The sequence below is a fragment of the Oryctolagus cuniculus genome, chromosome 9 (assembly GCF_964237555.1).
Source record: "Oryctolagus cuniculus chromosome 9, mOryCun1.1, whole genome shotgun sequence".
NCBI lineage: Eukaryota > Metazoa > Chordata > Mammalia > Lagomorpha > Leporidae > Oryctolagus > Oryctolagus cuniculus.
The window spans coordinates 91,703,581-91,717,490 of NC_091440.1; the positions used below are offsets into that span (position 1 = coordinate 91,703,581).

Sequence of the window (13,910 nt, forward strand, 5' to 3'; positions counted from 1 at the left end):
GTAACTCTTTCAGATAGATTAATTAATTAATGTTTGCGAAAATGTATATTATGAAAAATGGATCTCAAAATTTTTGGAACAGAACAAACTTGTTCATTCCATTCTTCCATGAGCTTTTTGAAGTCTCCTTGTATGTTAACTAAAGTATTTGCTTTAGTTTGATTTTTATAGTTGAGGTTTAAATTAACCACTGTTTGATTTGGTCTTGGATCAGCTAGTCACAGAAAGTCAGTCTCTGATTGTTGGTGACACCTCCAACCAAGACCAAGAAGTGCCCTTTGTCCACATGCATTGTCCTCAGAGGGTTGGCTTCCCCACATCACGTTCAGCCTTAGTTTGATCTGGACATTAGGGTCACTCGGAGAGCCTTCAACTCCTACCAAACACTGACAGAAAGCCCACGTGGAAAACACAGCACCAAAAGGAATCCAGATCGCCCAAATAAAAAGTTCAAAAGTGAAAGCCACAGCTCTGGCTAGCTGTGTAGACTGGGGCATTTTACTGGAAGAACAATGGTATCCCTAGTGGAAGAAAAACAGCCTTGCACGCCAGCGATGTGAGTAATTGTGTTCAGTCATCCCGCTGTTGTGTCACATTTTCCAGGCCCTCCTCAAATATAAATAGTGCAAGAGTCAGAGGACATGGAATTAAGGAGAGCAACTATCTGCATGGGGGAAACGTCACTATTTTATTTATTGTACGAGTTATAAAAGGCAGCACACTCCTGAGAGTGGGCATCTGGCCGAGTGGTTGAGATGCCTGCTTCCCACATCAGAGTGCCGGGGTTCAATCCCTGGCTCTGGCTCCTGACTCCAGCTTCCTGCTAATGCAGACCCTGGGAGGCAGCAGTGAGGGCTCAAATAATTGGATCCCGCCTACCCACATGGGAGACCTGAATGCTCAGCTCCAGACTTTGGCCTGGCCCAGTCATGTGTGTGGCAGGCATCTGGGGCATGAACCAGTGGATGGGAACTCTCTCTTCCTTTCTCTCAAATGTGCTTAAAAAAAAATTTTTTTTTTCCAAAAAGGTATCACATCACATACCCAATGGAAGAAATTAGCATTCCATTCTAGACCCAGAAGGGCAAGCTTTGCGTGTCTTGTTTTCTCTAAGTGGAATGCTCATCTACTATAAGTATCTGTTGAGCACCCATCTGGTTCCTCAAAGAATCTATGACACTCACATCATCAGATATTGCTCCTGGGGACAACTGGGGATAAGACTCAAACTCTATTCACTGGTTCCCTCCCCCAAATACCCACAACATCCGGGGCTGGGCCAGGCCAATGCCCAGAGCTGGGAACTCAACCTGGGCCTCCCACGTGAGTGGCAGAGACCCAGCTAACGGAGCCATCACTTGCTGAGTCCCAGGTGTGCGCTGTCAGAACGCTGGAATCGGCAGCAGAGCTGGGTTCTCCAGGACGGGATGCAGGTGTCTCAAGTGGTGCGGTAACTTCTGTGCCAAACCCCGGCCCTCTTTCATCTTACCAGTTCGTTACGTTATTTCTGTTTTAACAGCACATTACCCTTGACCTTCGGAAGACTCCCCTCAGTTCTCTTCCTGAAGTATTCTATGTGTACTAAAAAGGTCCATGGGAAATCGAATTAAAAGATAAGTTTTGGTGTCAAAAAATTTTTCAATATTTATTTGGAAGGCAGAGTGACAGAGCGAGATCTTCTATCTGCTGGCTTCCTCCTCAAATGCCTCCAACTGCTAGGGCTGAACAAGGTCAAAGCGAGGCGCCTGGTACTCAGTCCAGGTCTTCCACAGGGGTGGCAGGGGCCCAAACACTTGGCCCATCATCTGCTGCCTCCCGGGACACGTTAGAAGCTGGACTGGAATCAGAGCTGGGACCCGAACCCAGCAGTCTCATATGGGACGCAGGTGTTCCAGAAGGCAGCTTACCCAGCTGCACCACAATGCCTGCCCCAAGATGAGAGTTCTTGAGTTAATAAAAATAAATTATATTTTGAGGCTGCTAGTATCCACAGTGCCCGCGAGATATTTTGAAGGTGAGCACATTCACATAACATTATTAAAGTATATTGTAATAACTTCTCATTGTTCATCTGTGACTGATTTATAAATTAATTTTATCGTAAGTGTATAAATACGGGAAAAACAATTGAAAGTACTTCAAACAGTTCATGGAAAAATGAAATTAAAAAATGTTTATTTCGGTGCAAAAAAAATTGAAATCCAGATAGTTTTTCCCAGTATGCATTTTCCAGAAAGTTTTCAAGGACCCTTGAAAATACAGCTAGGACTCGGGACTACGCCTGGGGTGGAGGGGCTGCGGGGGCTGTAGAAGGATTACTGCATTTCTGTACAAACAGAGGAGCATTTGGGAGGAGCAGTTAACAGGCATTCTGCAAATACAAGCAGGTCCACTCAGGGGCCAATTACCCAAGCTGCTGCTTTTACTGCTTTTCTCTCAGCAGGACACGGGCAAAATGGCGCTTTTGCTTCCTGTGTGAAAATGATTTTATAGCTGCCTGGGCCTTTGTCTGCTCCTGCTGTCCAGGCACCCTCTGCCCCACAACAGCTAGTTGTAGGGGGACCTGCAGGTTCTGTTGGCAACATCGCAATGCTCACCCTGTCTCCCGGCTCGTGGATGGTTAGTTGGGTGCAAATCTGGACCGGGCAGGACTCACAGACAAGTCTAGGTAAGTGTTCTCTGCGGCCTGTGCAGTCCTCTGTGAGGTGGAGGAGGCCAAGGAGCCTCTCCAAGGTTCACAAAGTTGGACCCGCATCTGCGTTCACAATGGGGCGCGTAGTCAGAGGCCAAAGGGAGAGGCTCGCCCCAGCCTGGCTGCCTGCACACCTTGTGCGGGCGCCCGCCGCCTGACTGGCCCCCAGGAGCACACCAGGCCTCATGAGGCTTTTCTGAAGGCCGCAGGGGCGCAGCTGCAGAGCTTTTCTGAAATCCAGAGGTGGATCACATGAGTACGCCGTTTTGCTAAAATCAAAATCAGGGGTCCAGAGTCATGAAGCACTTGACAGCTGCTTATTAAACAAAAATGCGGTTACCTCAGTGCACAAGCCTCCTAATTTGAGACTTGTAGACGTTTTGATGTGAGCCAAGCTTCCCCTCCCCCTCCCTCACCCTGAAGAAAAAGGCCTCGCTTCAAATAAATGTTAGATTATGGGACAGCGGGTCTGATTTCACAATTCCCAAGTCAGATGGTATATTTCTATATGTGTGTGTGCGTTTTTTTGTTTGTTTAAGCTAACATTGTTATTGGCCTAGGTAGTTTTTTTTGTTTTTTTTTTAAAGAAAGCTTTTATGGGGCTGGCACGGGGTGGAATGGGTTAAGCCACCACCTGCAGTGCCAGCATCCCACATGGGCACGGATTCGGGTCCCGGCTGCTCCACTTCCGAATCAGCTCTCTGCTATGGCCTGGGAAAGCAGCAGAAGATGGCCCAAGTCCTTGGGCCCCTGCTCCTGTGTGGGAGACTCGGAAGAAGCTCCTGGCTCCTGGTTTCAGATTGGCTCAGCTCTGGCTGTTCTGGCCACTTGGGGAGTGAACCAGCAGATGGAAGACCTCTGTCCCACCCACCCTCACCCCCACCCCCGCCTCTGCCTCTCCTTCTTTCTCTGTGTAGCTCTGACTTTCAAATAAATAAATCTTTAAAAAAAAATAAAGCTTTTATTTAATGAATACAAATTTCATAGGTACAGATTGCACCCACACAGACACACAAAGTATAAAGTACTGTTTGGAGACAAGTTTTACCATTAATTCTCATAGTAAAACTCGTTAAGGACAGAGGTCCTACATGGGGAGCAAGCGTACAGTGACTCCTGTTGTTGATTTGACAATTGACACTCTTATTTATTTATGACGTCAGTAATCATCCAAGACTCTTGTCATGAGCTGCCTAGGCTATGGAAGCCTCTTGAGTCCACAAAGTCAGTATTTAGACAGGGCCATAAACAACAAAGTGGAAGTTTTCTCCTCCCTTCAGAGAAAAGTCTATCCTTCCTTGACTGGCCTAGGTAGTTTTTAACATGTCAATCCATTCAGAAGGAAATAATAAAGTAGGTGTTATTTTCAAAAGAATAAACATCAAAGTGGGTGATGTGGGGCATTGGGGTAAGCCGCCACTCGGAACACCCACGTGCCTACTGGAGTGCCTTTTGACACCTGGCTGCTCTGCTTCTGATCCAGCTCCCTGCTAAAGAGCCTGAGAAAGCAGTGGATGATGGCCCAACTACTTGAGTCCCTGACACCTATGTGGGAATTCTGGACAAAGATCCTGTCCCAGCCCTGGCAGTTGCAGCCATTTGGGGAGTGAATGAGCCATCTCCATTTCTCTCTCACTCCGCCTTTCAAATCAATCAAAAAATCTTAAAAAAAAATTTTTTAAATGAATACTTAATTTTTGTCAGGTACTGATACACTGATAAAAATATGTCTCAAAAAAAAATGCAGATGTATGACAGCCAAGGTCCAAGATGTGCACGACAGCAGGTCTTCCCGGTTCCCAAGCACCAGTTCTGAGTCCCAGGCCTGCTCTCGGCGTCTGTCAGGACAGCGGGTTTTCCTGCAGTGAGTGACGCATCCGGGGTCTTCGACATTCAGCTACCAAGGCTCATTTCCCGTTCGCCTTGTGTCACCTGCACACCAGCTGTGGCCGGGCCCTAATTGAGGACTGGACAGCCAGGCTGGCTTCTGCCGGGAGCACTGCAGGTCACTTGTCTGAGGGGGACGGAGCTCAGGGAGGAGCTGACACGGGTCACTGCCTCTCACATTTTGTGGCTGAAGCATCCCAGGAGTTGAGGAAGTATAATCCTTTCCCAGAGAAATGGACATTGATTGAGGCTTTTTTTTTTTTTTTTTAGATTCACTTATTTATTTGAAAGAGAGAGGGGAGAGAGAGACACACACAGAGACAGACGGAGCCGACATCTGCTTGTTCATTCCCCAGATGGCAGCAATGGCCAGGTCTGAGCCAGGCTGAAGCCAGGAGCCAGCCGCTTCATCTGGGTCTGCAAAATGGGTGCAGGGGCCCCAGCCCTTGAGCCATTTTCTGCTGCTTTTCCCTAGTGAATTAGCAGGGCGCTGCATTGGAAGTGGAGCAGCTGGGACACCAACTGGCACCCATTGGGATGCTGGTGTCACAGGCAGCAGCTGTACCCGTCATGCTGCGAAGCAGGCCCCGGGACATTAAGTTCTGAGGAAGATTTTACTTTGAAATGATTGCAGATTTCCAAGACATTGCCAGTGTTTACAGGACGGGCTGTTGCTCCCTTGGCCCAGTTTTGCCTGAGGGTGCATCTTAGCGAATGGCAGAGCAGGGAACCGGCACTGGTGCAGCCCTCGCCAGCTGGGCAGGCACTGCTGTCATGCGTGTGGATCTGTGAAACAGCCACCACACACAAGACACGGGCATCGCAGCACCACAGAACCCGTCCCCGTCAGCCCTGCCCCAGCCCGACCCCTGCCACCCACGAATCCATTCTCCATGCAAGAGTCTGATCTCTGGGGATGGCTCTTCTCCCAGGACCCGATGCCCCAGGCTGCAGCGAACCCTCGTTCCTTCCTTCTGCCTGCTCTGGGGTACAGGCGTGGTACGGACGTGCCGAGCAGTGACAACATAGCCTGCGCCCAGCCCCCTGGTTTTGGCTATGGCGTTTGGTGTACAGGTGGTGGTGCTTCTACTTTCTCAGCTGACTCAGAGCCACACGGCCGTCAGCCCCACAGACCTGGGAAGCAGAGAGAAACCCAGGGCACTCACGCACTCGCCGGTGCCAGGGAGACTCGGCACTGCTCCTGGGGGCTGGCGTGGGCTGGGGGCTCTCGCAAGTCTCAGGATGCTGGGTAGTCAGAAGGAGCCCTGGTACAGGAACCTCTGGCCTGAGGCAGAGGCCAAGGTCCTGTCTAATTCAGGAGGCCCTGGGCGGCCAAGAAGCTGTACTTCTTATGTTAAACGAGGAGAGTGGATTAGACAGGTTCTCAGATTTCTTCCAACTCCAATTCCATGAACTCAAGTTCGGAGAAGACAGTCCAGCGCCAAGGATGCCTCCTTAGGGAAACAATGAGAGGCAGCGTCCCTTATTTTGACAATTAGGCCAGGGCAGCTGGAGGGGAGGGGAGGAGGTTGTAACTTTTTTATCGACTGAGAAGAGAAAACGACGTGGAAATGTCACCCGGGGCCTTTACCGTATTGTGTCACTCTCTGCCAGTTAGAGGCCGCAGTCCAGCCCAGAATTGAAATTCACGTAACAGCGGAACTCATTTGCCAGGTTTCGGGTGTGCCGTGGAATGAACTTGCACATCTTCACCCCCAGGAGCTGTGCGGCCTGTTCTTCCATGACGGCCCCTGAGGAGAACAGGTGCAGTGAGTGCAGAGCCAGAGGCCCGGCTGGAGCCCAGGGCCAGGCATCTCTGGCGTGGATCAGGGGCTCCGGGCTCCGGGCAGTCCACAGCACCACCCACCCAGCGGTAACTATCCCCGTTTTATCTTCTACACTATTGCAAAGGACCTGGTTTTCCATGTCTTTTTAGCTAATTGATACTTTTCTTACCTCCACAAGGCTGGGGCACTTAGAACTTTAGGAGCAGATCACATGCCACAAAGGAACACAGAAGACAGCGAAAGTAATTACTAGAAACTAGGGTTTCCCGACATTGCATCAAGGGCCTCTTTCCTGATCTCTTTTCTGCTGATGCGAAAGAGCACGTGCCCTCCTCTGTTTGGCCCACTCCTCCCCGTGCCCTCCTCTGTTTGGCCCACTCCTCCCCAGGCCCTCCCTGCGGCCAGCCCTGGTCAGGGCCCTCTTCTTTTCACCTTGAGTACAGCAAACAATCCCGGCCGTGCACCACCAACCCCAGAGTCTATCCTTAATCTTCTCCTCGTGTGGAGTGCTGAATCCCAACTCCCCACCAGGGCCTGGGGGGCGGGGGGGAGGGACCCTTGTCCCCAGTGTGGCCTGCAGCCCCTGGGTAGACCCTTGGCAGGCCCCAATGAAGCTCCTGCAGGGCCCTCACACACCAGGCTGTGAGGAAGCCACTCGCCTTGCCTTTATCACACTTTGTCAGACTATCAGAACTAGCGCTTCATTTCTCTGGTCTGTTTTGTTATGCTTTTGAAACTTGTCCCCTAAAACTGAATGTATACTCCACTGGGCTGAGATCACCTGTTAGCAAACAGGGGTTGAGTTAATAAGCTTAGGTGAGTTATATTTGTATGAATAAAGACTTCCTTCTGTGACCAAATGAAAAATCCTACAGCACCAAAGAACAGACTTCCACAGCTCCAGGGCACACCGGGAGAAGCAGTGGCCCCAGGGCCTGAGGGGGAGGATGGGTGATGGCTCCCAGGGTACCACCAAGGGTGGGTAATGTTTGGTTCTTAAATTTTACTACATCATATTTTACTACAGTCATCTTAAGAAAGTACATCAATGTGGTTAGAAAACTCTTCTGTTTTTACCAATTTTTCAAAAAGAAATGGCCTCTCAGCCTTGTGTGGATACTGGAACCACAGTTACTAGGACACATTTTTAATTTGTGACTTTTGTCAAAACTCTTCTTCAGTGAGCCTACTCTAATGCCTGGTCTGTAACCTTAGGCAATCTGCTTTAACTCTGAACCCCAAACATTTCTTATCAGCTGTACAGCTTGGCCCACATCCTAGTGCTACCAATGGTGATGGCAAGTAAGACCCAATAGCTGACAGGCGTGAGCCTTCATGTGTGCTGTGTCCCAAGTTAAGCACTTGGTGGGGACTGCACTGTGCCACTTAATTCTCACGAGTGGGGCGGGGGTCTCTGTTCCACATTACAGATAGGGAAACTGGAGTTCTGAGGGGTTAAATCACTTGGTCAAGGTTATACAGTTAGAAGTAAAACCTAAGATTTGAACATCTACTGTCCTGGACTTCCTGGAGACAGGAAATGTGGCACCTACCTGTGCACAGCAAAATCTTGGCCTTGGTCAAGTACTTGATGGTTTCTGACGTCTTCCTGAGACACTCCTCAGAAAGATATGGAGGATCCGCCACCACGACGTCAAAGCTATGTGCAGGGATGTGTTCAGGTAGATCCAGTGGATTATTGTAATCATAGAAGATAAAGTCCTCTCCATATATGGCAAACCTTTTGTCATACTCAAAGATGCATACGGAAAAGTCTTCTCTGTGCAGCTCTCGGAGCTTCTGGTAAACACTGGGGGCGCTCACACAGGCGATTCTGGAACACAGAGTGAACACATCCATGAGCTACCTTTGGTAGCTCAGGGTGTTGACCACTTTCCCCCAGACAACTAGCTCCCTGGTTCAGATGTTCTTAAATGGTGCAAGTTGATGTAAGAGTAAATTTTGAGGGAAAAAAAAGCTTTATTCTGCCTCAGTTTTAAGGAATTTGGTATTTAAAAATCCACAACTCACAATGTTGAGATATGAAAGAACAAGTGTGCTTTTTATAGAAGAGAATGTAAAGAAAAATTAAACTAAAACATCAGGAATACATTATGACAAAAGTTAGATGCTAGCCCAAAGCCTAAAATCACCTATTATTCTCAAGTTGGGGGTTTAATAACTACTTCAAATGCTTCTAATCCAAACTAGATATTTTAAAATCTTTTTGATGATCTTGGAAAAAAACCTCAAGTCACACCCTAAATAAGTCCAGTTTAACAAGAAGATACATTAAAAAGAGGTCTCACTAGACAAGCTACTTTGAATCTTAAAAGAATCTATTTCATTTTAGCAAGTCCACAGTTTATGAATGGGTAAGGTTCCAAGAATAAGCTTTTTTTAAAAAGATTTATTTTATTTATTTGAAAGTTACAGAGAGAGAGAGAGTGAGAGAGAGAGAGAAGTCTTCCATCCACTGGTTCACTCCCCAAATGTGTGTAATGGCTGGAGCTGGGCTCTTGACACGAGCTGCCTAGGCTACGGAAGCCCTCTCCTCCCTTCAGAGAAAAGTACCTCCTTCTTTGGTGACCCCTTCTTTCCACTGAGGTCTCACCCACAGAGCTCCTTCAAGTAGGACATTTTTTGCCACACTGAAGGAAGAGGTTTTGAAGATGACGCCAGTGCAGGCGCAGATGCAGGCTGGACAGCGGACCAGGTTCAAGGCATTTGCTGCCATCAGGGACTACAGTGGTCATGTTGGCCTGCGTGTGAAGTGCTCTGAGGAGGTAGCCACTGCCATCTGAGGGGCCATCATCCTTGCAAGCTCTCCACTGTGCCTGAGTGGAGAGGACGCTGGGGGAACAAGAGCCTTGCAAGATGACCAGGCACGGTGGCTCTGTGCTGATGCGTCTCATTCCCGCTCCCAAAGGCACTGTCCCCAAGAAGCTGCTGCTGACGGCTGCACTGATGACTGCCACACCTCAGCTGGGGGCTGCACGGCCACGCTGGGCAACTCTGCTAAGGCCATCTTTTATGCCATCTTTAAGGCCCACAGCTATCTGATTCCTGATCTCTCTGGAAATAGATTGTGTTCACCCAGTCTCCCTACCAGGAATTCATGGACCATCTTATAAAGACTCACACCAGCCGGCGCCGCGACTCAATAGGCTAATCCTCTGCCTGTGGCGTTGGCACACCGGGTTCTAGTCCCAGTCGGGGCGCCGGATTCTGTCCCGGTTGCCCCTCTTCCAGGCCAGCTCTCTGCTGTGGCCCGGGAGTGCAGTGGAGGATGACCCAAGTGCTTGGGCTCTGCACCCCATGGGAGACCAGGAGAAGCACCTGGCTCCCGGCTTCGGATCAGCGCGGTGCACTGGCCGCAAGAGGGTGAACCAACAGCAAAAGGAAGACCTTTCTCTCTGTCTCTCTCTCTCACTGTCCACTCTGTCAAAAAAAAAAAAAAAAAAAAAAAAGACTCACACCACACTGTCTGTGCAGAGGACCCAGGCTCCAGCTGTGGCTACAACATAGGTTTTTACACAAGAAAAATAAAGTGAATTAAGCCTGTTTAAAATAAATAAATACACTAAGAATGAGGTATAGGAACAGTTGTACAAAAAAAGAAAAAAAAGTTAAAAGGATAAACTCCAAAGAACACTGAGGAGGTAGTCGGAACAATAAAAACCCTGTTCTAAGCAAAAAAAGTATAAACTGTTGGCGCATGGGCAGAAAGCACACATGTTTTGCAGTAGTCGTAGAGCATAACAGAACTGAGTCCTCGTTGTCTCTGGTGAGAGGGTAAGAAATACAGACGCCCATATGGGACACCAGCACGTAACTCTGACTTTCAAATAAATAAATAAATCTTAAAAAAAAATCAGATTGCAAATACCAAAAGAATGAATTGAAATGGAGCTGAAAGTAGAGGGACAGGTATACAGGAAATTAGTAATAAATGTCTTTTAGAACCACTTGGTTCTTTTAAGTTATAGGCATGCAAAGTTTCGATAAAAATAAAAACCAAATTAACAAAAAAGTAAAACATACATTCTTAAAACTTCAAAATGATAAGACACTAACATTTTCTCTTTAAAGTAAACTTTAAGAAACAAGTTAGAAAATGTCAAAATGAAGAGACAAGAAATTCTACAATGAATAGATTCCTGGGTATGTCCCCACACTCAGTATCAAGCTGCTCCTAATCCTCATGTGTTACAAACTGTGAGCTGTAATACTTGCAGATTACAGTTCAGACTCCCTACAAACCACCTCTCATCTAGGAAGGACATTCAAAATACTGCTTTAGGTTAGAAGACAGAAAGAGAAACAAAACCTGAACCCCACCTGCCACCTTCTCCAGCAGCTGTAATCACTTCCTGTGCGAGTCGTAGGGCAGTTTCCGGACTATACCAGAACTGGCTCAGTTGCTGTAACAGAGGAATGATATCCATTTGTTTTTGGCATAGACTTTGTTATTTTAATTTATACCTACCATACCAGTGTGCATGCCTTTAATTTCTAAAATTTTGACAATTACATTTTCTTTTAAATCATTTCACATTCATACAAGCCCCTAATGAACTAATGGAATGTAGGCACTGACTATCAATGGTTGCTACCACCACAAAAGATGACGACAACCAGTCAGAACGCACCTCACCTTTGTAGAGTCGGCAGAAAAACGGAGGTTGCATCTAATTAAGCTTCTAGATTCAACTGCCAGTGAACAGAATTACGAACCAGACGATGGAAGAATGTGTTCAATGACACCACAGGGATGCAGTCAGCAAAATCAGGACTGTGCACCTTTTCTATGCTCCACGCCATCCGGGTGTCCCACGTAGGTAGTAGCAACCTAAACACGTGGGCCAGCATCTGCTGCCTCCCAGGCACATTAGCAAGAAGCTGGATTGTAAGTGTAGACTACTGTGACTTGAACCAGGCGCTCTGATATGGGATATGGGCATCTCAAGTGGCAACTTAGCCTGCTTCACTGCCATGCCCACCCCTGAGTTAATCTCAGAAGGCAATGAGGTATTCTAAAATTGACAATGGTTTCACCTATCTGTGACTATGCTAAAAAGCAGTGAGCCATACATTTAAAAGGGATTGGAAGTGGAGCAGCCGGAACTCAAACCGGTGCCCATATGGCATCCTGGCACTGCAGGCAGCGGCTTTACTGACTATGCCACAGCGCTGGGCTAATGTATCTGGTAAGTAGTGGAAAATGACCCTAGTACGTGGGCCCCTGCCACCCATGTGGGACAGCAGGGTGGAGTTCCTGCCTCTTGGCTTCGGCTTGGCCCAGCCCTGGCTGTTATAGCCATTTGGGGAGTGAACCAGCAGAGAGATTTCTTTCTCTGTCCCTCTCTGTCACTCTGTCATTTGAATAAATAACATTACACTTCTAAAGAGAAAAGTGTTATTAGCCTTAAAGTGAGAAATAGCAGTCTCCTGGTTCAATGTTTTCCTCCCATGGAGCCCTTTCCATAGGAGTCAACATTTTAACTCTGAGCTACTCCTTCGAGCATTCACTTCTGTAGCTACATATATTGGGTATTTTATTTTATTTATTTGAAAGAGTTACACAGAGAAAAGGAGAAACAGAGAGAGAGATTTTCCATCCATTGGTTTATTCTCCAGATGGCCGCAGCCCTGGCTGAAGCCAGGAGCCAAGAGCTTTTGTGGGTGCCAGGAGGTCAAACACTTAAGACCATCTTCTGCTGCCTTCCCAGGCACATTAGCAGGGAAGCTGGATTGGAAGTGGACCAGCCAGGACTCGAACTGGCACTCGTATGGGATGCTGGCATTGCAAGTGGCGGCTTAATCCACTATGCCAACCCCAATATTAGGTATTAAATACTGTTTCTTGAGTAATCCACTTCATATGTTACACATTTATTATGGAAGATGAGGATTTTGCTCTTTCAAACACACGTTCCCCATTTCCTTCACCCTCTCAGTAGAGCTCTACCCAAAGTTTTGATTAGCAGAATGATCTGTGTGCACTGCTGAGCCAAGTAATACAAACTGCATTTATTTACAGTACAATAGTTCTTTTCTGTAGTTCATAAATATATAAAGGTTTCATTTGCAAATGTTTTACAATATTTCATATCATGATATCATGTTTTATCCATTTCCTGGGATTTTTTTTCTCAATTTTTTAAAAATATTTATCTATTTATTTGAAAGAGTTACACAGAGAGAGGAGAGGCAGAGAGAGAGAGAGAGGTCTTCCATCCGATGGTTCACTCCCCAATCGGCCACAATGGCCAGAGCTGCGGCGATCTGAAGCCAGGAGCCAGGAGCTTCTTCCAGGTCTCCTTCAAGGGTGCAGGGGCCCAAGGACTTGGGCCATCTTGTACTGCTTTCCCAGGCCACAGCAGAGAGCTGGATTGGAAGTGGAGCAGCCAGGTCTCGAACCAGCACCCATATGAGATGCTGGTGCTTCCCACCAGGGTGTTAACCCGCTGCACCACAGCGCCCGCCCCAATTTTTTAAAAAACTGATTTGAGGGGCCGGCACAGTGGCGTAGCAGGTAAAGCTGCTGCCTGCAGTGCCGGCATCCCATACAGGTGCCAGTTCGAGTCCCAGCTGCTCCACTTCCAATCCAGCTCTCTGCTGTGGCCTGGGAAAGCAGTAGAAGATGGCCCAAGTGTTTGGGCCCCTGCACTCGCGTGGAAGACCTGAAGGAAGCAGCTGGCTCCTGGCCAACTGGGGAGTGAACCAGCAGATGGAAGACCTCTCTCTCTCTCTCTCTGCCTCTCGTACTCTGTGTATCTCTGACTTTCAAGTAAATAAATAAATCTTTAAAAAAGTAAAAAGAAAAAAAATAAAACTGATTTGAAAGGCAGATATCTTCCATCCACTGGTTTATTCTCCAGATGTCTGCAACAGCCAGGGCTGGGCCAGGCCTAAGCTAGGACCCTGGAATTCTATCCCAATCTCCCACAAGGAGGCAAGGACCCATGTTTGAGCCATCATTATATATTGCCTTCTAGGATATGCATTAGCAGGAAGCTGGACTGGAAACGGAATAGCCAGTATTCAAATCAGGAATTCTAATACAGACTGGAGATGTCCCAAATGGCAATCTAAGTGTCAAATCCCTTCCCTTAACTTACTCTTTTTTTTTTTTTAAAGGTTTATTTACTTATTTATTGGAGAGGTAGAGCTACAGACAGTGAGAGGGAAAGACCGAGAAAGGTCTTCCATCCGCTGGTTCACTCCCCAGATGGCTGAAAAAGCCGGAGCTGTGCGGATCCGAAGCCAGGAGCCAGGAGCTTCTTCGGAGTCTCCCACGTGGGTGCAGGTGCCCAAGGACTTGGGCCATCTTCTACTGCTTTCCCAGACCACAGTAGAAAGCTGGATTGGAAGAGGAGCAGCCACGACTCGAACCGACACCCATATGGGAAGCCAGCACCACAGGCAGAGGATTAACCCATTGCGTCATGGCACCGGCCTCTCTCCTAACTTACTCTTAAAATACACAGTATTTTGGGGCCGGCGCTGTGGTGCAGTAGGTTAATCCTCCACCTGCGGTG

General features: G+C 47.7%; 1 protein-coding gene across 25 annotated transcripts in view; it reads right to left on the reverse strand.

Annotated features, from left to right (window-relative positions):
* Positions 1-13,910, reverse strand: part of EEF1AKMT1 (EEF1A lysine methyltransferase 1) — a 43,112-nt gene that overhangs the window by 9,176 nt on the left and 20,026 nt on the right. For 15 of the 25 annotated variants that reach the window (XR_011378902.1, XR_011378901.1, XR_011378899.1 and 12 more), the window contains 3 exons: positions 10,708-10,790; positions 7,920-8,200; positions 6,171-6,330 (listed from right to left, as the gene is read on the reverse strand). Coding sequence is in view for 16 of the 25 variants with exons in the window: in XM_070049132.1 (XP_069905233.1) it covers positions 6,194-6,330; positions 7,920-8,200; positions 10,708-10,790 (501 nt within the window). In the remaining 9 variants the exon portion in view is untranslated. Of the gene's footprint in view, positions 1-3,633; positions 6,331-7,919; positions 8,201-10,707; positions 10,791-13,910 lie in introns of those variants that run through there. The other 10 variants (XM_070049129.1, XM_008259930.4, XM_008259932.4 and 7 more) reach the window with 2 other exon arrangements.